Consider the following 25,539-nt stretch of genomic DNA (forward strand, 5'->3'; position numbering starts at 1 on the left):
TGCCTGAGTGGAGTTGAAATCTTCCCTGAAATGGCTTTGAGGCAGGCCCTGACATACTTAGAATCATAGAATCATTTACACTGGAAAAGACCTTTAAGATCATCGAGTCCAACTGTAAAACTAACACTGCCTAGTCCACCACTAAACTTATCTGACCTATTGCATTGTTCTTACACATGAATGCCACAAACATTGCTGATACAGTGTAATCTACAGAGGAAAAATGAGCATTGCGGTAAGGTTGGTTTTGTTCTTTCCTCAGCCATCCGGTACGACGGAGTTAATGTGTTTGGCTACACAGTCTGGTCCCTCCTGGATGGCTTTGAATGGCACAGGGGATACAGCATTCGACGTGGATTGTTTTATGTTGATTTTCAAAGCCATGACAAGAAGTTGATGCCCAAATCTTCTGTCTTGTTCTATCAAAAGCTGATAGAAAAAAATGGCTTCCCACCTTTGCCTGAAAACCAGCCCATAGAAGGGATTTTTCCCTGTGGCTTTTCTTGGGGAATTGTTGACAACTACATTCAGGTGAGTCTGATGATAAAGCCGACAGGCTGTCCAGCCAGATCAGTGCACAAGTTCATATTGATAAATTTGCTGGATAGAGTGTCTTTGCCGATATATATTACCGCAGTGCTGCAAGGAGATGGGTACAAGGCTTTTGTGTCAAATGCTGTGTCTTTCAGTCTTCGCTAGACTTTCTGCGTGTGACAAAGGGGATCCAGTCAGATTGAGATACAATAAATAACATTTTAGAAAAACATACGGAAATTGAAAGCAGTCTGATGCTCATCTTCCCTGGACGTGTTATGTGATCAGTTACTGGAAGTCAGTCCTTTTTGAATGGAAGTTGATTAGATATGCTAAAGTGTATTTCCAAATGTCCTAGTCTATGAAATGGGAAATATTACTGCTTTTTTATGTCCATAATTTTAATGATAATATATTTGTCTGCTGTGATAATATATGTTTTAGAAAACTTCCTGAAAGCTCTTAAAGCTCCGGTGGCATGTTTCTACATCTTACGCATATACATTCTGGTAGCCTTGCTAGAGAGGTTTTGTGTTAAAAAAAGTAAACAATATGAGGTTTAGATTAAATTTCTGTATTCCTTTCTTGTCATTTTGTGCAGTACTGTGTCTGACTTTGAGGCTTCAGTGCCCCTGAACAGCACCTAGCTAGACCATGGATCCAGTTCATAGCTCTCACTCTTTATTTCAACTAGATCTGATACTTGAAAGGAGAACCTTTCAAATTTTAAGACTTCATAGCATGTGTAAAAATTGTAGCTTAGTTATGGTCTCTTTAACAGTTTGGCTCTGTAATTCTCAGATGCTGTTTTGGCTTTTAGGGCTTCTCTAACCACAGTAAAGAGGTGTAGTTAAATTCAACACTGAGACTGGATCCAAGAACAGAATGTTTAATTTAGATTTTCCACAAAGACGTAATCTTTCTTAAGGCTAGCATATAGGGGGCTTGTTGTTTTTTTTTTTTTTCTCGTTCCAAAAGTAAGATCTGACTTGGTTCTCTTGAAAAATCCTGCAACCTCCTTACCTGGTATACCGTTTCCCAAGAAATTGAACACTCATTATCCTCCTAGCTCCCAGATAGATTAAGAATTGGAAATGGAATTGCTGCCTTAAGGATCAATAACAGCTATAAAGTTGCAGAGTCAGACAGCCTAAGACAGTTAAAAAATCCCTCCCATCCCCAAAACCTTCAAAATGGAATATTTTCATTTCAAAAGGCCGTTCAAACATTTTGTGCTATAAGGCTTAGGTAGCATGATTTGTAGATGCATCACAGTGGAAAAACTCTTTTGACAGCATTGCCACAGTATTAGTGGCAATGCATGCTTTAGTAATCTACAAGGGACAATTCTCCAGAAAAGCAATTTCCCTCAGACATGCTGTTTTTTATTACTTTATTCTATAAGCACAGTACTGACCTCTCCGGAGAAAATAGCAACTGATTTTCAGCAGCTTCTTTATACAGTCTGCAGAGCCTCAGCTACAAGTTGAACACTGGTTGTAGGCTGACACCTGCTTTTCAAACAGAGGGCAGGACAAGGAAATCTGAACTCAGGGGGAACCTTGCACAAAAAAAAAATAACGGGGTGGGGGGAAGACAAATAAACACTTGTGGGACCAGTATCTTGTAGTTTGGATCTTTCTTGTAGGAGTTAGGCTAGAGATGATGAGATTTTACACTGTGCATTATTTTAAGTAACTCACTTTTCCATTTTCTAGTCTTTATTGTGTTTGCAATATTCTTCAAAAAGTGAAAGCATAATTCTGTGGGACCTTGAGAAGCTCGTCTTCTACTGTGTCCAGCATGTCACACAGGCAATTCCGACATCTGAAGCCCCAAAGACTTACGGGAAATGCATTAATTGTTGGAGTGACATATAGTGGGTTTATTCGGAGGCCCCAAAAAAAAGTGTTTCAGACATCAACAGCCTGCTGAAATAACTTAGAAATGAGTTCAGTATGAGTTAAATAAAAAAGGATGTCTTTATCAAGAGGAAAAATTTTGCTTGTCAACTGAATTCATGCTAAAAATCAAGTGCAGAGCATTACTCATCTTTCATCATAGTCAGGAAAAGAACTGAACACAGAAATGATGTTGCATTCATTATTTCTTTTACTGCGTTCAGGGAGTGGTCTTGAAACAGAAGCTACTGGGTAATTTACAACAGGCAGTCTCTCTGTAGGCCCTTTGGTATAGCTTCTTAATCTTGAAAGAAAAACATTTTAAAAATTACTGTAGTCTTTGCTGAAGATCTGCTTCTCTGGAGATCTGTTTCAGGTTTAATGCCTTATCCCTGAGCAATCCCTTGTTTCCCATACAGACTGGTGCAATATGGAGAAAATATAAACATGGTGACCATTAGCATAAGCTTGTTTGGAAAGCAGGATGAAAATGATACATAGATTTGATACTTTTCTGGCATCACATGTTAACAGAAGATTAATTCATTCACGTGAGCCAGAGATGTTATCGTATCAGAAATGCGAGAGAGGTGCTAAATGCAATGTTTTGACTTACAATACTCTTTTACTACCTTGTATCTGATGGTTATGATGTTCCCACCTGCCTGGAACAAACAGCTTGAATCTGGTATGTTTCTTATTCTACCTAGGTAGACACGACACCCGCCCAGTTTCTTGACTCTAATGTTTATGTGTGGGATGTTCACCAGACGAAGAAGCTTATTAAAGTGGATGGAGTTTCCACCTCCAGACGCAAACGTCACTGTGTTGACTTTGCTGCTATCAGGCTCCAGATCTCTCTTCTGCAGGAAATGCATGTCACACACTTTCATTTTTCACTGAAATGGTCCTTAATCCTTCCTTTAGGTAACCTTTCTCTAATCAACCACACACTTGTAAATTATTATCAATGTTTTGCTAGTGAACTTCTCAGAGTTAATATAACTCCTGTTGTTGCTTTATGGCAACCTGCGGCTGAGAATCAAGAGCTTCCAGTTTCCCTTGCCAAATATGGAGCTTGGGAAAACCCAGAAACCATTCAGGCTTTTGTTGAGTATGCCAAATTCTGCTTTACAAGTCTTGGGGACCATGTCAAATTTTGGATCACAATGAATGAACCATCTGTGAAAAACTTGACGTACACTGCAGGGCACAACCTGTTGAAAGCCCATGCAAAAGCATGGCATCTTTATGACAAAGAGTTCAGGAGATCTCAGAAGGGTAAAATATCTATAGCTCTGCAAGCTGACTGGGTGGAACCAGCTTGTCCCTTTTCCAGGAATGACCAAGAAGTTGCTGACAGAATTTTAGAGTTCGACATTGGCTGGCTTGCAGAGCCCATCTTTGGAAATGGTGACTACCCACAGGTGATGAGAGCATGGCTTCACCGAAGAAATAGTGTTGACCTGTATAATTTCCACTTGCCTTATTTCTCAGAAGGCGAAAAGAAGTTAATCCAGGGCTCTTTTGATTTTTTTGCCTTAAGTCACTACACTACTACCCTCGTGGGCTGGGAGAAAGAAGACGCACTAAAATATGACCACTATCTTGAAGCTCAAATGATCAATGACATCACATGGCTGCACTCCCCCAGCAGAGCTGCAGTAGTGCCCTGGGGACTGCGTAAATTGCTCAAGTGGGTTAAATCAAAGTATGGCAGTGTCCCAATTTATGTTATGGCTAATGGTATTGACGATGACCAGAATATGGTGCATGATAAGCTCCGAGTGTATTACATACAGAATTACATCAATGAAGCTTTAAAAGGTAAGGAACCATAGATGGTTTGTATGTCACAAGTCCCAATATTAGTATACAGTGTGTGATAGAGTATGTTTAACTTTAAAAAAAGAAATCGTATGTAGAATACTCCATAAATGAGATGTTACTACAGTGTAACAGATAGTTTTTCTTTTGATTTATGATTGATTGGTGTTCCTAAACATCAGGAAGACTGACCTTGCACATATTCTGCATAAGACAGCAGAAGAACTTTTTTGTGGATTCAAGAAATTTAAGTAGATGGTATGTGAATAGCTCCACATGTATTTAGTCAGATTTTCTTCTTATTGCACGTCTACTGTTGTTTTGCTTTGTTGCTTCTCTCCACTGATGTGCTTCAGGGCTGCATATGAGTTCTGTTCCTCAGCTGTCTCTGTATCTTATCCAACAGTGATCTTGGCTTTTCATAATAATTCAGCTACCTACCTCATTATGCCGTTTCCTGGACTCTGTCCTGCTGTTCAGAACCCAAACCAGTCGTCTTCTCTGTCTCAAAGGTTCATAAATTATAAGGCAAAAAAGAAGGCATTTTGAGTCATCCTGTCATACAACACATACTTTTTTTTTAGAAAAGCATAAGACCTGAGTGACGTAATTTTTTTGCTGATGAAGAATCTTCTACATCTCACTTTAAGCTGTTGCAGTGGCTAATTATTTACTGGTTTTATATATAAGTGTATATATAGATATATGAAAATCTTACTTCTAATATTAATTTTTTTAGCTTCAGCTTTATGCCATTTTATTGTGCATTTCCATGTATTTTACTTGTGTAGGTATTCACAAACAGAAAATAAGCTCTTGCTCATTTATCTGTTTGATCAATAGCACAGACAAAGCTCTTTGTGTCCCTTACTATAAAACATCATTTTGAAGCTTTCAATTATTAAGCTTTTTCTCATTTGCCAGCATTCTTCTTCAGAGGTTTAAATCCAGACCTGGACAGACTGTTCCTGCCACAGCCACACCTGTATCTCAGGCAGATGTAACGTAACCTCTTACCCTTTTACTCCTCTTCTGTACACCTAAGCAGCCCATTAGCCCTTTTGGCCGTGGCAGCAGGTTGGTTACACACACTCTGTGGTTATCTACTGAGATTTCAAACTTGGTTACAGATTCCTGCCCCCCAGGCAGAACTTCCTCTACCAAAGTACGGTCTGCTTGTTCTTTGACATCTTCACATTTGGTCATGTTCAAATGCCAGTTGCTTGCTTGTGCAAAGCTTGCTACACTAGCTAAATTATGTCCCTATTCTTTGTGTTATTTGCAGACTTTGTGAGAAATAGATTTACTTTTCTTTCAGGTTGCTGTTGTATTTAAGATCATTAAATATCACACACAGAACCACACAGAATCATTAAGGTTGGAAAAGACCTGTAAGATCATCAAGTCCAACCATCAACTAACACCACCATGCCCATTAAACCATGTCCCACAATGCCTCGTCCACACGTTCTTTGAACACCCGCAGGGATGGTGACTCCACCACTTCCCTGGGCAGTTTATTCCAGTGTCTCACCACTCTCTCAGTAAAGAAATGTTTCCTAATATCCAGCCTAAACCTCCCCTGGCGCAACTTGAGGCCATTTCCTCTTGTCCTATCGCTAGTCACTTGGGAGAAGAGACCAACACCCACCTCTCTGCAACCTCCTTTCAGGTAATTGTAGAGAGCGATAGGCTCTTAGGGCTAAAAGCCAATCTCCATGACCACAGTAGAAATACACCTGCTGTGACACTTACTTACCTGCAGTGACACTTACTTACCTAGTTCTATTTGAGACCAGTTGAAATCTGTTTATTACGGGCTCCCCTTGACCTTGTAACATTCTATTTGCTTGATCCAGACACCATATAATACCAAGTTAGTTGCCTTGTGAAGTTCTATTTATATTACATCAAACATCATTACTTTTATTGATCTGCTGATCTCATGAAAAAGTTGTCAAGTTAGTTTGAAAAGATTTATTTTTCATAAAGCTAAGCTGATCGGCATTAATCGTATATATTCCTGTAATTCTTATTTATCAAGCCTTACATAATCTATTCTACTCTTTTGCTAGGTAGTGAAGCATAGCTGGCAGTTCCATAATTTGCTAGGTCATCCTGCCCACTCTGTTAAGTATTGGCTTTGACTTCCTCCTCTGTAATTTCCACCTCTTTCACGAATTACTGAACATCAATATTAAGTGCCCAAGAGTGCCTTCTCCAGCATTTTGAAGCACTGGCTGCATGTTTTCTGCATCTATAGTTAAAAAATATGTCTTGGCTATATTTGCTTCTCTCCTTCCTACCACTTTAGACCGTAACAGTTCTTGGCACTTATGTTTTCAAAGCGTGTATGGATATAGGCTTTTCTCCCAGTTCCCATTAGCCAGAACACTTGCACATCCCCCTGTTTTTTACAGAACTTTGTCATTTGTACTGATCTGGTACCCGTCTTCCCCAATCACATCCTTCTCCTCTCTTCTATCCAGCCTGGAAATAGGTCCTATGTTTTTCAACTTAACCATCACATGTAAGCCATGTTTTCCTATCTTTCCACCTTCTTTGTCATAGATGAGTATGTCCCTGCCAACTTGCCCTAAAGCTCACTCTCCCACTTTTGACATCACACACTCCTCCATAGTGTTTGGTCCATCAGTAGTACCAGCTTTTTCATTCTCTTTTCATCTCCCGCTCTGGTATTGTGCTTTTGTCCATCTTGTCCTTACACAGGGAGCAAGCTCTTAACCTTGGCATCATGACTGATTCAGGTTTCTCCAAAACTTGCATTTTTTCTGCAAGACCCTGTGCAGTAACTGAGATGAATTACAGATCTTATGTCCTTACCACAGTGTCACACTGGAGAGGAATGAGAGGGGATTTGGTACATGTGTGCTCTTGCCTTAAAGTTCCTATTCTGCCTTCTTTCTCCAGCTGGTTTCAGGGACTGCACGTGGCAGCATTTATGTATGTGATGTTGCTCACCTGCATTGTTCCAGGGGAGCCGACAGGTTTGTGCAGATAAATGATTCCAGAATACAGTACAGGACCCTTTGGACTGAGGCTATATTTTTAAGTGCTTCATACACTGTTTAAGTACATCTTTGCCAATTGAAAACAAAGAACGGCAGTAACCATTTATGTAACACCGTTAAATCCACACGCGGTTTTACAAACACAAACTAATTATCCTGGGTAGCAGCTCTGTAAAAGGGCAGGTAAATATTATTTCATTTTACACATGAAAAGTAGGTTAGAGGTGCTAAATGTCTTGCGTGTGGCTGCAGAAAGAATTATTTTCAGAGATGTATGAAAATTCAGTAACTGTTAGCTTTCAGTCCTGTGTTCATCTGCTAGAAGTTGTTGCTTTGATTTGTTAAAAGTAGTGATTTTGAGAGATAAGTATTACAGTTTGTGTTTACTACTATGGATTGATGGGTTTGGTCAAATAGGACTGATGGCTCAAGGTTAATGCTCCAGCTGCTGGACCTTTTCTGGTAGCCAAGTTAGCAGAATGGATTGTGGACATGTTCTTAATAAAGACTAATCCAGGTCATCTTGGATCAGAAATCTGGGTCAATAATGAGAGAGGACTATGATCTGCATAACCTTTCCACTTGCACTGGTCATACCCCAGTACATGACCTTAGCACGGGCGTGTCTTTTTCTGGTGTCACCGTGCCTTTGCTAGTGAGAAGTGCAGCCTGATGTCCTCCGTTCCTCAGCCGTCCCCGTCAGGAGGTGCTCTGCAAGGGAGAAGGAGCAATCACAGAAACAGGTTGCAGAAATCCAGGTGCAGGAAAACCAAAACCTGTATTCTTTCGTACATAAAAAAGAGAGCCATCTTTTCATGATAGGTTCCATGCCGATCATTAAACACAGTCATGCAATCACAGCTGTGTTTACCAAGCACAAGGAAATAAATTGCAGGATACTCACAGATCACACTGTCTGGCAATGGCTGACAAATTCTTAGTTTTTATGACAAATACTTCATAGATGTACATGTACTTTACATTATTTTGGGGAAGAGAAGTGCAGATGTGGGTTTAACAACCCCCTGCCCCTGCTTTATGCAGTGGCATATGGTACTACTCTTGAATGCCAAACTGACATTTATTCATTTCTTCAACCCATTGTTTTCTTTTGCAGCTTACACCTTGGATGATGTTAACCTGCAAGGATATTTTGTCTATTCTTTTAATGACAAGACTGCTCCTAAATATGGTCTCTACAGTTATGTTGCAAATCAGTACGAACCAAAGCCTTCTATGAAACATTACAGAGAAATAATTGACAATAACGGTTTTCCTGGTCCTGAAACTCCTGAGTTGCTGTGCCCAGAAGAGATTGCCTCATGTCCTGAATGTCACTTCTTCCGAACCAGAAAATCATTATTAGCTTTTATCTCTTTCGTATTTGTTGCTTTTATTGTTACTATATTCTTCATTACTTACTACTCCAAGAGGGTAGAAGAAAGGTATAAATAGAGCTGCCCCTTTGAATACATAACTCACTGCCCTTTCTCTTGCATCCCCTTGGGAAATCTGAAATAAGAGCGCACAGTGTCATGATTGCTTCAGCACTAGGAAGGCATTTACATTGCCTGATACTGCAGGACTTTGACACTGAGAAGAGCTTGCTAGCATATGGCTTCCAGAAATTGTTTTCTCTGGTTTCGTACATTTGGTTTGTGACCAGTCCTTAATTCCTGTGGTTGGAGTTATCTCACAACTTTACCTGGGACCTTTTGCTGAGCAGATGCTTTCCCCTCCTTGGTTTTCCCTCGGTGAGTTGGACAGGTAAAACTATGCTTTGAAAACATGGAGTGAAGGAAGAGCCTGAATGTCAGATTCTTCAAGAGAAGATTGGGGAGCAACAAAATGGTTTACTTTTCCAAATTAGGGCTCAACGCTGATGTTGCATGATCAAAACCAACACCTGACTGAAGCAGGGAACGTGACTGAGCAGAGATGGAGAACTGCACAAAGCAGTGCCGGGGGAAAGGACACCCCCTTTCCTAAAGCAGGTGCAGAGGGAAGAACAGGGGGACACGAGTCTGTGCTGCTCAGAGCTCTTGGTAAATTAGTTAACTACCACTCAGGCTGCTGATGGCTGCATCTGACTTCAGGATGTCATTGGGGAACTTCAGCTAAAGGAACTGTGTCTTTTCCAGTGGGGAAGGCAGCAGGGGTATGTCCAGGGATTGCCGGGGTCATGCCATCTGATGGGAAGAGATGGGAAGGGTGAAGGGCCTTCTCTTTGATTTGCTCAGTAAAAAAGCAGAGAGCAGGAACTGGGATGTCCTTGCTGTCTCAGTTGTCAGAAAACGGGGTGCCTGACCCTGTGCCCTGTTGCCCTGTACCCATGGACACGGCAGGGCTGGGGCACCCCATTTCTGCACTTCTTGCAGCAAGTTGCACAGGGCTGGTACCCTGCTGCTGCCCAGCTACTTGCCTGCTGGACGCTTGTGGGTAATTTAGTAAGATGGTCTCAGCATGCTATTTGTGTTGAGTGTGAAGACTTTAAATCCCAGCATTTTGGTGTATTAATCCAGCACTTTATTGCTGCTTTTGCCAGGGTCTGAGATCTTGGCGCTGTTGCTCCAAGCTTCTTCCAGGTTGGCTTGGAGGGTCTCCTTTGCGCAACCGGATCTGGCCCTGGCAGCATTTCGTCCCAAAGTATTACTGAACGTCTGTGGGCCTCTCATTTTTCTCTTGGCTAGAAAAATTAGCAAAATATTAGCAACATTGCTTATTAGTAGGAATAGAGAGAGAGAATGGAAAAAAACCCCTGCATTATTTTGCCTGCCTTGTGAATCATTACATTAGGAGTGTCCTCGGTATAAAGCAGTGAGGTCATTTTTCTCCGCTCTCTAACTCTAGGCCTGCGTCGCCTTCAGCTGTAATTGTATTTTTATTGCTGTGTGAATAATGTCAGTCACTGGGAAGAATATTTTAAAGGAAATGTGCTCTGTGTTAATTAAGAATTATTTATCTACTAAAGCTGATTATGCTGTATTAAATGTGATGTTTATCTGCTAGATGACTAGTAGATGACTAAATGACCTCCCACGGTTCCTTTCAACCTGGATATTCTAGGATTCTGTGGTTCTATACTGTAAATTAAAACTTGCATATGAAATATGATTTTCATTTGTAACTTAAGATTATATTTTTTCTTAAATAATCTATAGAAATAGAAAAGACTTAGTATCTTATCATAAAGATTAATATATTTGTCCTCTAGTTCCAGTCTTAAAATGGTCTCTCTTTGCACTAATGTATATTTTGATTTCGAGAGTAAGGTGAAAAATTCAGGGTAATTGATGAAGTATTAAAAATATCTATAAAAATTATTTATAGACTGATAGGACTTGCTGAAGAAGAGCAAATTTTAAACTGCTGTATATTTATGCATTGGTGCCTGGCGCAGTGTGGATTACAAAGAAATAGCTCTCCCTAAATGTATGAAATGCCAAATGGCTTTCTCCATGGCATGGCAATGAATCACCTTGCAATACATTACTCCAGTAGTCAGTTGCCTTCACAGTACGTAACAAAAAGTGACATTCATTTAATATAAACTATAGCTATGTCATGCCCAACTTGTTTGTTATCTGTGTGCATGTATGTATGTTACAATTATTTTGCTGTTGGTAAAACAAAAAGAGTCTGGAGCTGATCTTTCTGAGAAGCTGAGCATACGTGCCTCCCCTGGGTTTGAGGGGGTTCAGGGGACCTGGGCAGGGCAAGTCCAGAAGAGCACGAGTGCCGTGCTGGTGGGCACTGACCCACCCTGACACTTCACTAACCATTAACCGTCCAGCGAGTTGCTGCCCTGTGCTATTAATGGCCCAGGCACAGCGCAATGTGAAACGGCAGTCTGAGCACGGAGGAGACGCTGCAGGCTCGTCCCGTAGAGGCTGGGTGATATGTAACCACCGACAGGCAGATGGCACCAGCTGGATATCTAATTTGTAGGTAAATTGGGATTTGTTGCTACGAAGCTGTATGGTCGCATCCATTCATGGTGCTGTGGCCCATAGAAATAATGCAGCCTTTGGCGCAATTCCCTTCAGAAGAGTTTTTAAATATCACTGCAGAGCAGCAACCAGCTCGAGCTGGGCACAGCAGTTGCCAAAGTCTTCTAAGCTGTCTGCCTGCAGTGCTGCCTGCGCACAGCAACGCATAGCTCTCGGTGAATGAATTGCACAGTGATGGGCCAGGGAAAAATACAGGCTGGTCTGATGGAGATAATGGTATGGTTTTGCCTCAGGAATCTGCTTCATTTTATGTAATCAGGGGCCAGAGCGAGCTTCTTGTCAATCTTCTTGGAAAAAATCAACCTCTACTAACAACAGAAAAGCCCTTGAATAGGCAAAGATTAGGTACCTGTCCAAGGAGAATTGTGGTGTGCTCATGCAAACTGATGCAGTAATCACCTCCTGCAATCAGGCCGTGGGATGTGGGGCACTTCTTCCATTCAATACCCACGTGTGAGCGATGATCTGGCACTTCCCCATCATCATCTGTGCATCTAGAGCAGAAATGCCGACAGTAGCAAGGACTTTGAGCGGAGGGGACTCCATACTCAGGCTGCAAAGAAAGCTCAGGGGAGGATGGTATTGTATTTTCTGAAGAGCAACTGGACTCTGCATGTGATGGATGTTAACATGCCGTATGATATGTAGACTAGTTTCTTGATTTTAACTGTGCTTCTAGAATGAAATATTGTTGCCAGTTTGCTCAATGCTTCAGATTAAACATGTTGTAAAATAAAAAAATTATATTTTTATTCAAAATATTTTTGTGATGTGAGTGCAACGCTTCTGTTTTATTTCTTGAAAAGATTGTGCAGCATGACTATGGGAAAGATGTTTTTGCTAAATGAAAGAACGAATGTTACATAGTTTTTATAACAATCTCAGAAATGAAATAAAGATACTGTGCGTAACAAATTGTAGCATAATCTTACTGTTTAATCTGTCCAATTTCTCTGTCTGCAACATGAAGTACAGAGTACATTAGGAGAGGCAGTTATGATAACTCTGCAAGAAGTTTGTGTTGCTGTTTGTTTTTCCAATGCCACATAAGTAACTAACTTTTGTTGGAGATTACTGGGGCCTGTGTCTAAACTGAGGTTTTTCCAACAGACCTAGGGCTTTGGAGGCGTTTTGGTTCTTTGCTTTTTTGTTGGTTGTTTTTTTAGAGTGACTATTGCTATTTAAAAAGCCTATGGAAGTAACCATACCAATATAAGAGTGTTTTGTTGCAATAGCTTATTCCACAGTAACACTGCAGTAAATTTAACAGCTCTTCTCTTCCAGCAGAGTTACTCACAGGCTTGAAGGATTTTGTCAGCGTAGTTGTGGCACTAAGCAGTCAGTTTGTGGCATCCTTGTTAAACATCCTAAGGAAAGTAAATGTCAAGGTTAAAGGAAGTGAGAGCAGAAGAGGACAGTGGCCATACAAGTGTCAGCATGTTTAAACACACAACTTGCCCTTTACTATTCTCCTTGTGTTGTATTCGTTTGCTTTTGAGTCACTTAGAGAACTTGATCTGTTCATTCTGCTTGCAAAAACCCCTTAGGTGAAAATGCCCTTATTCAGGGCGAAGCAGTCGGATTTAGGTGCTAGATTCCAGCTTCAGCTGAGAAAGTTCAGTCTTGTTCCTTCTTCACTCATGCCAAGCTGAGAAGAGGAGGCAAGGAAAAGAAAGGGGAAAGAAAGCTCTTCCCATCTTTGATGCGACACTCATGGATTGCCAAACCACTCTTTGCCAGCCGTCACAAGGCTACGGCTGGTGCTGGCCGGTTAAGCCTGCCCTTTTAAACAGATTGGAAAAAGAAGGAATAACGAGGTGAGGTGAAAGTGGCAGGGCCCAACATGTCAGAGGCTTTTATTTTGTTCTGTGAGTTGAACAGAAACGCCACTCTCTGTCAAACTGTTCCGAGAAAATTAACATCATTAAGAAACGAGAAAGTTGAAATAACAGCAGCCTACAGCCAAGACACTTGTGGGTGCTGACATTTTGCTGGCCATTATTTTGTGATGCTTTGTGTGTTTGTGAAGGAGTGGCAAAAGGGCCAGCGAGGCAGAGAGGCGCCAGGGGAAATACTAACAAGCAGGGCAGAAAAGCCACAGGCACAAGTGGATACGCGAGTTTCTCGCCCTGGGAGCTGTGGGAATAGTCCCCTGCCGTGGGGATGGGCCATGGGACTTTGAATATTCTTTGTTAACAAAAGAAAAAAAAAAATCTACTCTGAAAACTCCCTACCTCCCATATTTGTCCCCTAATGATAATACCTCCTACACGATGAATTTTACTGTCAAAAGCCTTTTCTTTGTTGCAAGAGTTACTCACAACACAACATGGTGAAGCATTGTTATCTGGTCCCAGCTCTCCTGAGCTCATCCAAATATCTTTCTGGCCTGAGACTGAGGAGGCCTATGGGCATCTGAGGTGTAGGACAGGTAGTCACTGTCACCAGCACGCTGATCAAAGCAGTGGGAATGACAGTGGTGATGTTTTCTAAATACTGCAAATTCATATCAAGTTGGATTTGTTTCTACTTTAGTTCTTTTCTATTAGTGGAAAGAGTTTCTTTCTTACTAAGAAAGTAACACAAAAGGGTTTTTTGGCAGGGAGGGATGAGTTTTAACTCTTCCCCCCTAACCTGGGATGCATAATGTACTTCTCACTGATTTTTTTCTGGCATCAGTCCTTGCAGGGAAGGAGAGGACCTGGGCAGCGTCTTCTCAGTCCCACCTCTTTGGCTCTCAGGAGCTGGAGGAGCCTCCAAGCCGGAGCTTCCCCCTGGGGCTGTGCCCTGCTGGGGTGCGCATCCCACCCAGAGCAGTGCTGAGCCCCAAGTGCCTCCTGAGCGGGATGTGCAGCGGGGCCCGGAGGAAAAGCAGCACCGACAGTGTGTCCCGGCGGGATGCTGGCTGAATAGGCGGCTTGGCTCTCTCAACAGCAAGCTGGTTGTTGCATTGCCGCCTTCTGCGCTCAGGGCTCTGTGACAGGCTTTCGGCAGCCCTGTAAAGAGCAGGGCTGCACAAACACACCACCTGACTGAAGAAATCTGATTTTCCTCCCGCTGGAGGGAACCACGAATTGGCCGAGTGTTTAGTTCAAGAGGTGTAACAGTATAAACTACCTGTGCCGTTAAGTTTTACGAGGTGACAAAGTTTTGTAGTTGACCTGGAGGCCATCAGACGCCCTGCCAGGAATGGGAGGGGAGCAAGCCGGCAAGGAGGGTTTCCCGGCAGGCTGCAGGGTCTCTGGTCAGGCCGGAGGGTGCCCCGAGGGGTGCAAGGCTGCAGCTCCTCCAGCCTGGGACAGGCATGATCCAGGGGCTTAGTGCTGCATGAAGAATGGAGCAGGGCCAGCTCCAGCTCTCTCACCACCTCTTCTTCCCTCTTCAGACACATACTTATTTACATTTGGGCTATGAAATGGGAAGCTAAATACCAAGGTATGACATAGGTATGCCAGAGCATATAGTTTATTTAGAAGACAAAATACTGTTTACAGACCTTACGGATGTTTTGTTGATGGTTATTACTTTACAGCAACCCTCTCACCTCCCTCTCTCCACTAGGATCAAATGGGTCTTACTTCCAAAAGCTGAAAAATAAATGCTCATAAAGTAAGCTGCCAGTGTTGCAGTCGTCTCTCCCAGCACTAGCCGAGCCTTTAAGTCCACTTCTGATGGAAGTTTGTGAGTTTTATATACATTTTTAACTCATTTTTCTGCCACATTGCTGCGGGATCTGTGAGCGGATATTGCCTTTCCTTGCACCTCGCAGCGGGAGGCGGCGGGGTCCTGCATTCGGCAGCATGTGGTTGGTCCTGCTTGGTATTCACAGGCACATTCCTCCAGCTCGTGATATATTATTATTGGGTTGGAAGAAAAATAATGCAACAAAGCCCTTATTATTTTCTCCTTTTATCTGTTTGGTCATATTAATGTGGGATAATCATTATATAAATGCACAGGAGATGCAGTCAAGGACACATTCGTTTTTAAAGTCCTCCAATGCTCTTGTAGTTCAGTCATTCATCTTCTGTCTTTAATTACAGCAAGTGATCTCAGAAGCACTTAAAAGATTAAATTACTCAATTTTTTGAAAAACTGAAATGCAATAACTGTATCTCTTTTCTGATAAATACCAGCGATTGCTGAAAAAGATTGTCCAAGGCAAGAAATACTGGGAGGCCAACGAGGCTGTATTGTAACATTTTGGCTTAGACCGATGATCCCCATTTAATTTGTCATTATTTGCAACCATTATTTTTATTTGCATTGATAATAACCACAAACTTCTCTGTTGCTGCCTGTGGTTTCAGCAGTGAGACGAATGTCACTGCTCAGCTATTTGCAAGTGTCCCAGCACCTCTTTGAGTGCAGAGAGAACCACACAAGACAACCAGATGATAACGCCAGCTCGAAAAGACATAAGGCCGTGGTTGCGCACCAGCCTGGCCAGGCAGTAAAGCCCATTCAAGGTCATGTTTGTGGATGGGGTTTGGTCTGGGTGTTTGGGAAGGGTATGTGAATAAAACATGTGGTGGCTCACTCCATGGTGGGGTGGGCTCACTGCTGGCGGGTTCACGTGTGCACTGATGCCATGCTGATGGGCAGTCTGGCTTGGGCTCTGCAACCTGGTGAGAAGCGGGAAAAGTGGCTTGCCAAAAGCCGGCTTGCCAAAAGCCAGCTCTGAAATAGTGCTCTCGCTGTCCCACGGCCCCGGGAGGGAGCTCTTGGTGTGCCCTGCACGTGGGCATTGCCACCAATGCTGCCACCATGCATCTGCAGCAACAGCGCTCGCCTTCCTCACCAGCAGCCCTCTTGCTCACCAGGGATCCCCAAATACAGACACTGAAGAATGGAAAATTTTTCCTAAATCAGCTTTTTTACCTCTTTTGCAAAGCACTAGGTGTGTGATGAGCACAACACCATGAGCCCGGGGAAGGGGCTGGTATCATCCCTCCTCCCTGGGCCAGGAGGAAAGGGACGTGACTCTTCAGGAAAAGAGAAATCATAGAATCATAGGATCTAGACTAAAGAGCTAAATCCAGGCTAAAGAGCTAAAATCCTGCACTTTATAGGTGCAGTTCTGAGTTCCCGTCCCCTTGGGAGCAGGCCAACAGTGAGCAAAACACTGGAGCAGCCGTGAATCCGGGGCGGTTAGCACTTACAGCTGTGGTGGGCTCCTCACTCGTGCTGGTTAGTGACAGCCAGCAGTGTGGCACATGGATGAGCGCTTGGTGTTGATAAACACACTCCCTGCTTTCAGCTAACCCCGTGGCAAGTCTCTAAACTGAAAGAGTCCGGAGGGAAAAAAGGGACTCACTGTTTGTGGTCAAGCCAGACTAGCTGTGGTGCTTCTGGTCCTACTGCTGTGAAGACCAAGCCCAGCTGGAGTTGGCGAGGTGCAGCGGGGCGGCCAAGTGGGCTGGCAGACCCTGGGCTGCTGCCCCGCTTGGGTTTGGGGTCAGGCTGCACACAGGCACCCAGCTAGCATCTGTCCCGCACGCGTGGCGGGGCACTGCTGGCCAGCAGATGCTGCTGAGAGGGTGACTGTTGTCTGCTCTGTCACCTGTGGTTCCCACGTTTATTTAATTAAAAAAAAAAAACCTAAGTAATCCGATATGTATCCTCTGAAGGAAAAGGAGTCATTCCAGCAAGGAGCGGGCCAGGCGAGGTCTGGGGAGGGACAGATGGCCCTGCGGCTAATTTGCTCCCATAAAATCGCAAGCTGTTGCAAATCCTCCCTGTAGCAAGTGCTTCAGCCATGTGTCTGTCTCAGAGCTGCTATGAGCAGGTGAAAGAGAAAGAGCAGAGTCTACAGTTCTAGGCTGAGTTTCCCTGGTGCTCTTTTGCAGAATTGAGTATTTTGATTAAGAAATAAGCCATAATCCTCTAGCTGGCTGCCAGCAGAGCTCCATGCAGCTGCTCTGTCCAAGCCCGGCACTCTCCTGCTGGAGCAGAAGCTCTTGCCACAGAACGAGGTATTTTCTCGTTAAAGCACAGTCACGGCCGGGACCCCATCCTGATCCTGTCTCTTTGCAAACTGCTGCCAATGAACCACACGCTGTGGTTCAAGTCTCTGCTGAAGGTAAAGAGCAGTTCACGGCATTCAAACCGTGGCTGCCTTTGGCCTTCCTGTCTTGCTGGGGCACACGCTCCCAGGGAGAGGATCGAAAGCCCCAACTTGTCGTTGCAGTGGGGCTGAGGAGCACAGGGCGGTGGTACAGGCTCTTGATTATTTTCCTGCTCTTGCTTTTCTGCCTCCTTGGAGGAGAGAAGCAGAAAAGATCTCTCCTCAGGTTGGAGTGTTGTCCCTAGTGTGGGGCATGGGATGTTTGCAGACTTGAGCCCTGGCAGGCTGGCAATACCTGACTCCCCCCGGTTGCAGCTGGGACTGGGATCATTGACTGCTTGGCCATGGCCACCCCACCCTGAAGACCGAACCCTGTGGCCTCCTGTGCAGCCTGGGCTGGGCGAGTGGGGTGCAGGCTGGAGCCCAGCCTGCAGATGGGCAGCGGTGGAAAACAGCTACCTGTGGGAGGTCGGTAGCAAGGTAGTGGTGTCGAGACCCTAGTTTCAGAGTCAAAGGGGTGGAAGGAGGTTAAGTGTCCAGGTTACTTTTTCTGTAAGAGATGCGAACCTTTATCAGAGGCATAGAGTCTCTGGGGTCTGGGTCCTGTTATGGATTAGAAAAGGTAGCTGGGAGTGTGTGAGACCTCCCCAACATGAGCCTATAAAAGACAGGCACATAGTTGTCTACAGTGTTGTAATATTTTCCTTGTTACTTACTCATTAACTCAGACCCACTGCTCTGCTCTGTGTTAGCCTTTGCGTTCCATGTACCTGTGTGTTTGCTGAGCTGAGCTTCTTGCACACTGAAGCAAGGGATCTGCTCTGCACCCATTGTGGCTGTTGGGGAAAATGTTGGCTTTCTACGTAGTATAGCTGAGTGATCCATGATGTTAAGGGTGACAGTTTAAACTGTACATTTTAGCAAGGTCCAAACACCCACCTTGTCCTGAATCTGGGGTTTGATGACCTGTATTCCTGGTTCTGGCACACCATGGCATGCAACTGCAGTTGTAACAATGTGATCTGCCAGGCCTGGCACAACCCCCAAGGGACTGTGAGCTGGTCATGACATTTAAGTGCTGCTTTCTGTCTGGCAAGGTCTGTGTTCGCTCCATGTCACTATTGAGCTGGAGCAGCAGTATCAGTTTTCATCCTCTCCGATTTGATTTGCAGGCTCCAGCAGTCTTCTGGATATTTCTTCCAATATTTTCATCTCACGGTCATTTCAGCATGTTCAGCCTGTGCTTTCGTCTAACAACTGCCTGCCATCTCTTAGGCATGCCACGATCCTCCAAGGCTCACAGTGATTCTGCAGAGCAACTGCATCAGAGGGATGCCTTGCTGGTGACTCCTGCAAGGCATTGTAAAGAGGATGGATGCCCAAGAATTCAACATTATAAAGACTGCACACACTAGGAGCTGAAACATCAGTGCTGTTAGAGTTAAGAGACTCTGTTTGCCCTGACATTGCTGCAGGTGAGTGGGAGGGAGGGATGGGAATGAGAGCACATTGCATCCTGTGTTTTTTTGCAAGAAAGGATGGACTTACACAGCTGACAATCTCTGCCATGGCAGAGAATTGGAGAACAGTGCTTCCTTTCAGTCCAAAGTTTAATACTGAGCTTTCCCTGAATGGTGAGACACAAAAGCTTATCCCCTCCTAGATGGTCTCTCATAGCTGACTCCCTGCTCAGCATCATGTTTTCTGAGACTCTGCTTCTTTTGATAATTCATGAGAGAGTTTGAGAGATACAGGCCCATCTAAAGGGACATTTATTCCATCTGTAGATACATGTAAGACAAACCACAGGAATCACTATCCTGCTGTTGCATCTTTTTCTCTTTTGCAGTGGCTTGATGGATTTGAGATCTCTGAAGTTTGATGATGTGAACCCAACATTCAGCATCCCAGGTCCACAGTCACTCTTAGGAACCCAGACTTAGATTATTAAAAAGAACATAGATGCAGAAACATGGTTGAATTCAGTGGGAGTCAGGGGCCTAAACACAATGGAGGACCTGAGTTTACCTTTCTCAAGCCAGCCACCCTAGCTTGATGGCTTCTTTGGAAAACGCAGTCTTTGCCATGAAGCTCTTGTATCCTTAAGGACACTACAGGATATATATAATGGACAACAATATAATTTTGGACCTAAAATCATTATTGAAGACCCATATCAGAACAGTTTAGTGTACAGCAGGGGCTTAAGTGTTCTCTGTTTCTTGTGCCAATGGATGAAATGAGCACACAAAGGAAACGTGATTCTTTAGTGTATGCAAATTTACTCAACTCTGCAATTATTTATTTACAATTAATGACTGATACCAACAGATGAGGTAAAAATATGAGGTATTGATATGAGTATAACATTTAAAAATGCAATTATCATAATGTATTCTCAATGGCAATGTAACAATACAAAATACTGTGGTAGCTGAATGGTAGACATGGCATAACGTGCATTTTAAAGAAATCTTATTTCATTGATACATGGCTTAGAGATGCCAGAAGCACATGACAGAGCTTCTGCAAGGGTAGGAGGACAACCCTACCTTGCTAATGGCGGCAGGTGGCACAGGGCCCCTTCCAGCTGAGCAACGACTTGTCAGACAGGATAAAACCACTGTCCAGGTTTTCCCTTCTTTTCCTTAAGAAATTATGTACTGTCAGAGAGCTGCTATTGCCAGGGCCAGAAATTCTGCGTCCATTAATACTGAGGCATAATTGTATTCATTTATGCAAACTAATGTAGCAGAAGTGCTCTAATTGCTCGTGTTTTGGAAAACAGCCGGCATGAAACCTGCCACCGTGGCTACAAGCATTTTGGGAGGAGGTGCTGCTTTCTGGGATGGTGGTCCTGCTGGAACCAGGGGACTGGCCTTGCTCCCAGGAAGGCTGGACGTGGGCAGTGGTCATGCCCTGCGGCTGGCTGGTGACTGCCAGACCTCAACACTACCATGTAAGGGTGTGAGTGCTCCTCTGTCTTTAAGACTTAAAAACATGCAATAGTTGCACATTGCAACGATTGTTGGCCGTAAACTCAAGGCAGGAGCTCATGGGCAGCCAACCTCCGTGATCCTGTGAGTTGTACAACAAAATGTGTGTGAGACAGCTCATGGAGGAAGACGACATTGACTTTTTTGGGGTCCTGCTGCTCCATGGGGACACCATGCCGGGTCACCCTGCCCCTGTCCACCCTGAGCTCCCACCGGCTTGCTTCCTCGGATTGCAGGGCCATCCCCCACCAGCACAGCCCTTACATGTATGCATGATGGCATGTGGGGTCATGCTCTAGCAGCAATTGAGGACTGCACATTGTCCGCCCCACAGCCCCCGTATGTGGGGCAGATTCAAAGCACTGGCTTTGAAGAGACTTCCCTGTTTACTGAATCAGGGCACAAAACTGTAGCTTCATGTAGGAAATGTATCCGGCGTAATTGATCTCATACTAAATCTTAGTGGATTTTCTTGGAAGGACTGAGCTAAAACATTGGCTATGAATGACTCAGATGGTTTATGGAGCAATAAATAAAGTCAAAGTGAACAAATGCGATTAATGAAGAACAGTATTAACAGGCTTGTACATTCTTATTGAATCATAGTGTAATATCATTTTTGGTCTTAGGTTAGTTAAAAACAAAACAGAACCCTGCCTCAAAGGTAACATCAACAAATTATTATTATTACTTTTAAAGCATTCTTCCATTAAGCAAAATAATAGGTCCCTGAAAATGAAATGACATAATAGGCTTAAATGGCTCCTACTCCTCATAGTCAGGGGCTAATCCTGCTCCCACCAATGCCTACAGAGGCAGGATCATGCAGATCAGTGCAACATAATATGAAAATGCTTGCTGTTACTATAAGAGCAATCTTTCCAAGCATAGTCTGCATTTAGTCTTTTAAATCTCCAAGATGTGTTTAAAAGCTTAAAAAAAGTTTAGTTATTTGTATAGTAAGAATACTAAAAGGCATGGTGTTCATCTGCATGTCTTTGTGTCCACTGGATGTGGAAAATCTGCTTTGGAGTTTCTTAACAATTAGCCATCTCTATGGGAGAAGGAAAGAACAACACAGAAACACTTACTCAGAACCTAATCAAAATGCTAAAAAAAAAAAAAAAAAAAAAAAAAAAGAAAAGAGATTTACAGCTTTATAACTTACCGGTCTGATTTCAGACACCTCAGTACACACAGCGTTATCTTGTACTCTCCAAGAATGAGCAGTTACTTTGAATGCTGCACATAATGAGGTTCTCTAGCGGCAGATATACCATTAATTAAGGCAATAGGTAAGTTTTCAACACCTTGTACTAAGAGTCACAAACTTTCTGCAGCTGAATATAAATGGCCTTCGAAATGCCTATCTCAGTTACATTTCCATGTATTTTATTTGGTGAAACTGATCCACCCCTCGTTTTTTTTAAACGTACAGTAATCTCCTTCCTCCTTAGTTCTTCTAATTCTTCCTACATCTATTTCTAGGTACCTTCTCACAGCATACACAAACATGAAACATATTTGAGAACAGGTGTTTCTGTTATCACACGGATTATGCCCGGTAGCCCTGTGATAATAGCAAACACAGCTTATGTAGCAGTGACACACTAAGAAACAAATGACAGATTCATTTAAGGTCCAACTGATGCAAGTGATTTGCACTGAGTTATATACAAAATAATTAATTTATACATATACATATATATAGATATCATATAGATAAATATATACATACTGTACATAATTTATTTACAATTAAAATATGCTTCTTAGAAGCCTTTAAATACCAGAGTTATGTAACACACAAGTAATGGCAATAGACTGATTTTAAAGTAATAATGGTAAAAGCTCTCTGAAGAAATGTTTACTTCAATAACTGAAATTAATACAGAAGGGATGTGGTGGGGGGGGAGGTAAGTCACCAGAATAAAAGAATTTTCCTATAAAATTCCTGTTTCACCTTTGTACAGACCCAGGTCTGGTCAGACTTCTGTAGCTTAAATAAGATCTTTGCTTTCAGCCTTCCTGTTCCCTGCCAGACCCCGATTCACGCTCACACGCTCCCAGGAACACTTCTTCAGATTTTCGTTTCTGGTCCCTCGGCAATCAGAGGCTGAAATGAGTTTCTGATCCTGGCAACTTCTGCTGCACACAGATGTCCAAAGCCTTTGTTGTACCACTCTGGGGAATGTCCTCTGAAGAAATGGGAAGACAATTATTGAGAAACTCAAATACTCAAGAAATATGCCCCGCAGGAACTGGCTTGCCATGCTTCCTACTCCCTCCTGCCCATGGTGGTAGTGGTGACTTCAAATACTTGTCATTGTAAGCGTACTCTGAAGTTCTCCCTTGCAGTAATCAAATAAGCAGATCTTATTTCTGTGATCACGTCATAACAGCAGTAGATGCTGAGCGGAGAAATAAGCTTGGTGGATAGAAAAAACTGCAGGAAGACTCCAAAGCAGCAAAGCTACATTGACCATATCCCCTGTTCCCAACACCTTCTCCCTCCCTGCCCTGCTGAACGGACATCTGCTTTTTGCAGGTGGGATACTCACTTTAGGTCAATTCTGCAGATATGGGTCAGTCTGGCTTTTCCTGAACCACATGGCTCTATCAAGTACTGAGAGTCCATCACGATGGCTCGCACAGCTCCCATAAGAGGAGCCTCTTCGTGCTCCACAGAGATGGCAACCAGCATGCACATCCCCTTTGGCAAATCAGTCCTCCATGTCCTGCAGCAACACATTCAAGATGGGATCACTTCAGTAATGAAACTTCTGGGCGTACAAGTAAGAACCTGAACTAAAGTCACAGTTTGCTTGTCTGCCTATCCTTATTGTTGCCTGCAATGCCACTGGACTGTCCTAGGAGTCCCTGGAGGGGTTTTGTGTTCCAAGTTTGTTGTCACTATTGCTCAAAACAGGCCACAGAAACTTATCAAGCTCAGATTTTAGAGCTAGATCCCCTCCTGTAAATGTATTAATGGTGAGTGCCATAATTTTGATAAGAACTGCTCAGAGGTTTGGGGATACATTGGTACCCAAGGAGGCAAATCAACCCTCAAAACTCCCACCTTCTGAAATGACTCAGGGAAAGATCTTGTAATCGATGTTATGCACATTATTTTCCTGAAGGACAATATCCATCTGATGCTGCTGTTGTCCCCCCACCCCAGTTGTGAGTCTGACCATGATGTGGAATGGCCACCCATCTATGTTACTGCAGGTGCCAGATGGAGAAGTTCTGCTTCTCCACACGAGCACTTTGTAACCATCATGTGTTACAGGGCATGATACAGCCTTTCACAGATAGACGGAAGTTTTGGAAAGGACAAAGTGAGCACAAGCTGTCCAATAAAGGCTGAAATGTTGGATTGCACCCATGCACATTTACAGAACAACAAATACAGTTTAGCACAGCAGAAATCCTCGCTACTACCCACACTGACTACTGAAACTCCAAGAACATGTTTCAAGGGCATCTGAATTAAAAAAAAAAGTGTCCTTTCATGACAGGCATTTATTTAATCAATGACATTAATGTACAATACTGTTGGTGGTGATAAGTATAAATGCAGCACATTTTACCAGGATGTTCTGCTGCTTATATCCACTCACACACAGCAGCTGAGAAAAGTCTCCTCAGGTGGCTGGTGGCAATTACATGATGGTCATTCACCACCACACACTCCAAGCAGCAATGGCAAAGTAGAGTCTTACATGGTTTATTTGTTCCAAAAGCCAAAGGCTAAAACTTCATGTTTACTCCTTTAGGAATGACAGTGAAGTTGAGGCTCCCTTTCTTTAGGTAGGCTTCAGTTTGCTACCAAGCAAACGTTTGAATCAACATCCTCGCCAACTATCCTAGAAGGACTGGTCAATAAGGCACCCACAAAGGCATCACTTATCCGTTTGCTTACTTCCTCCTCACTGTCACTCCAAAAAGAGACATCTCTTGGAAAGGTCCTCCTCCTTTCCAATGCCACATAGCAAAAATCAACAAGCTTTTTGCAGCCTCTGCTAACATAATCATGTGCTCATCTACCTCTTCTCCCAACAGGATCTATGCTCCGTGTTCTTTTCCCTTACAGGAGGAAAGGGGCATTTTCTGGACCATAGAACCACATTCTGTCTCACCGCTATTACACAACTATTGAGTAAATTTACTTGGGAAAAAGTAATTTAAGAGTGAAATTTCATGACCATGTCACCATATATGGCAGTTAGCCAATGGCAGGTAGCTGGTTTCTTATTACCCATGTGTTTCTTTTCACAAGCAGTCAGGTTTTGGGCTGCCTTGTTAAGATGTATTTTTACTTTGAGCTCTGTCAGTTATTTAATTTTTTCCCACTCTCCCAAGTTTCTAGCCTCTCTGACATGCTGCAGAAGTTTTCCACCAGGTTCAGGAGACCTAGACTTTAATATTTAACGTTTTGTTTTCTTGTTCTGTAAGCATTCTCTACATATTCTGGTGTCTCACATCTTTCTCGTCTGCCTTGAACCTCACAGGATAGATCTATGCTCTTTTCTATGCTGTGGGAAGAAATGAGAAATTCGCATTGTGCTGTGTAATGTGCATCTTCTTGCAATGGACTGTCTGAGACAGGGATTATGCTACCTTGGGAAGTATCATGTTTTAGCAGGTAAGCTGCTTTCAAGGACTGTTGGAGTTTGAACTCCAGCAGATAATTTTAACATTCTGCATTTTTCTTATATGAAATTGAGCTGTTATTCAACACAATGCAGGAAGATACTGACTTCAGAAGATTTTACATGTGTCTGTACAATAATAAAAAAGATGAGCTATCTTGGCAGATGAGACACATGGAGAGTAGGAAATCACACCTCAGATCTACTATGAAATGCTGAACCATCTACTGTGAATGCCTGCACAGTGCTTAGATGCGACTGTGTCATCTTAGTAAGTACGCGGCACTTACTTGGGCCGTTTGTGAAGTGGAAAACTATGTATCCCAGAGATTGCAGAAGATTTATGATTCCTATTCCTAGTTATACATATTTAGGCCAGTTACTGTACTTCCCTAAATACCTTACAGTAGTAAAAATGGATGTGGCACCTAACTTACAGAGATGCTGTGATACTTAACGAACATTAAACACTTGAGGAATCTTTAACAAAAAGCGATGCCTGTGCAGGGCAGCTGAG

At 43.1% G+C, this 25,539-nt stretch overlaps 2 protein-coding genes across 5 annotated transcripts in view; one reads left to right on the forward strand and one right to left on the reverse strand.

Moving 5' to 3' along the window:
- KL (klotho) overlaps positions 1-8,749 on the forward strand; it is a 51,114-nt gene extending 42,365 nt beyond the window's left edge. The window contains exons 4-6 of the mRNA XM_059826056.1: positions 263-531; positions 3,146-4,262; positions 8,412-8,749. Coding sequence (XP_059682039.1) covers positions 263-531; positions 3,146-4,262; positions 8,412-8,749 — 1,724 coding nt within the window. The remainder of the gene's footprint in view (positions 1-262; positions 532-3,145; positions 4,263-8,411) is intronic.
- A 12,745-nt stretch (positions 8,750-21,494) lies between these two features.
- The window catches only part of STARD13 (StAR related lipid transfer domain containing 13), a 305,199-nt gene continuing 301,154 nt past the window's right edge, over positions 21,495-25,539 (reverse strand). For all 4 annotated transcript variants that reach the window (XM_059826737.1, XM_059826755.1, XM_059826761.1 and 1 more), the window contains 2 exons: positions 22,929-23,105; positions 21,495-22,565 (listed from right to left, as the gene is read on the reverse strand). In XM_059826737.1, coding sequence (XP_059682720.1) covers positions 22,448-22,565; positions 22,929-23,105 — 295 coding nt within the window. In that variant the 3' untranslated portion in view covers positions 21,495-22,447. The remainder of the gene's footprint in view (positions 22,566-22,928; positions 23,106-25,539) is intronic.

This window comes from Gavia stellata, chromosome 1 (assembly GCF_030936135.1).
Source record: "Gavia stellata isolate bGavSte3 chromosome 1, bGavSte3.hap2, whole genome shotgun sequence".
NCBI lineage: Eukaryota > Metazoa > Chordata > Aves > Gaviiformes > Gaviidae > Gavia > Gavia stellata.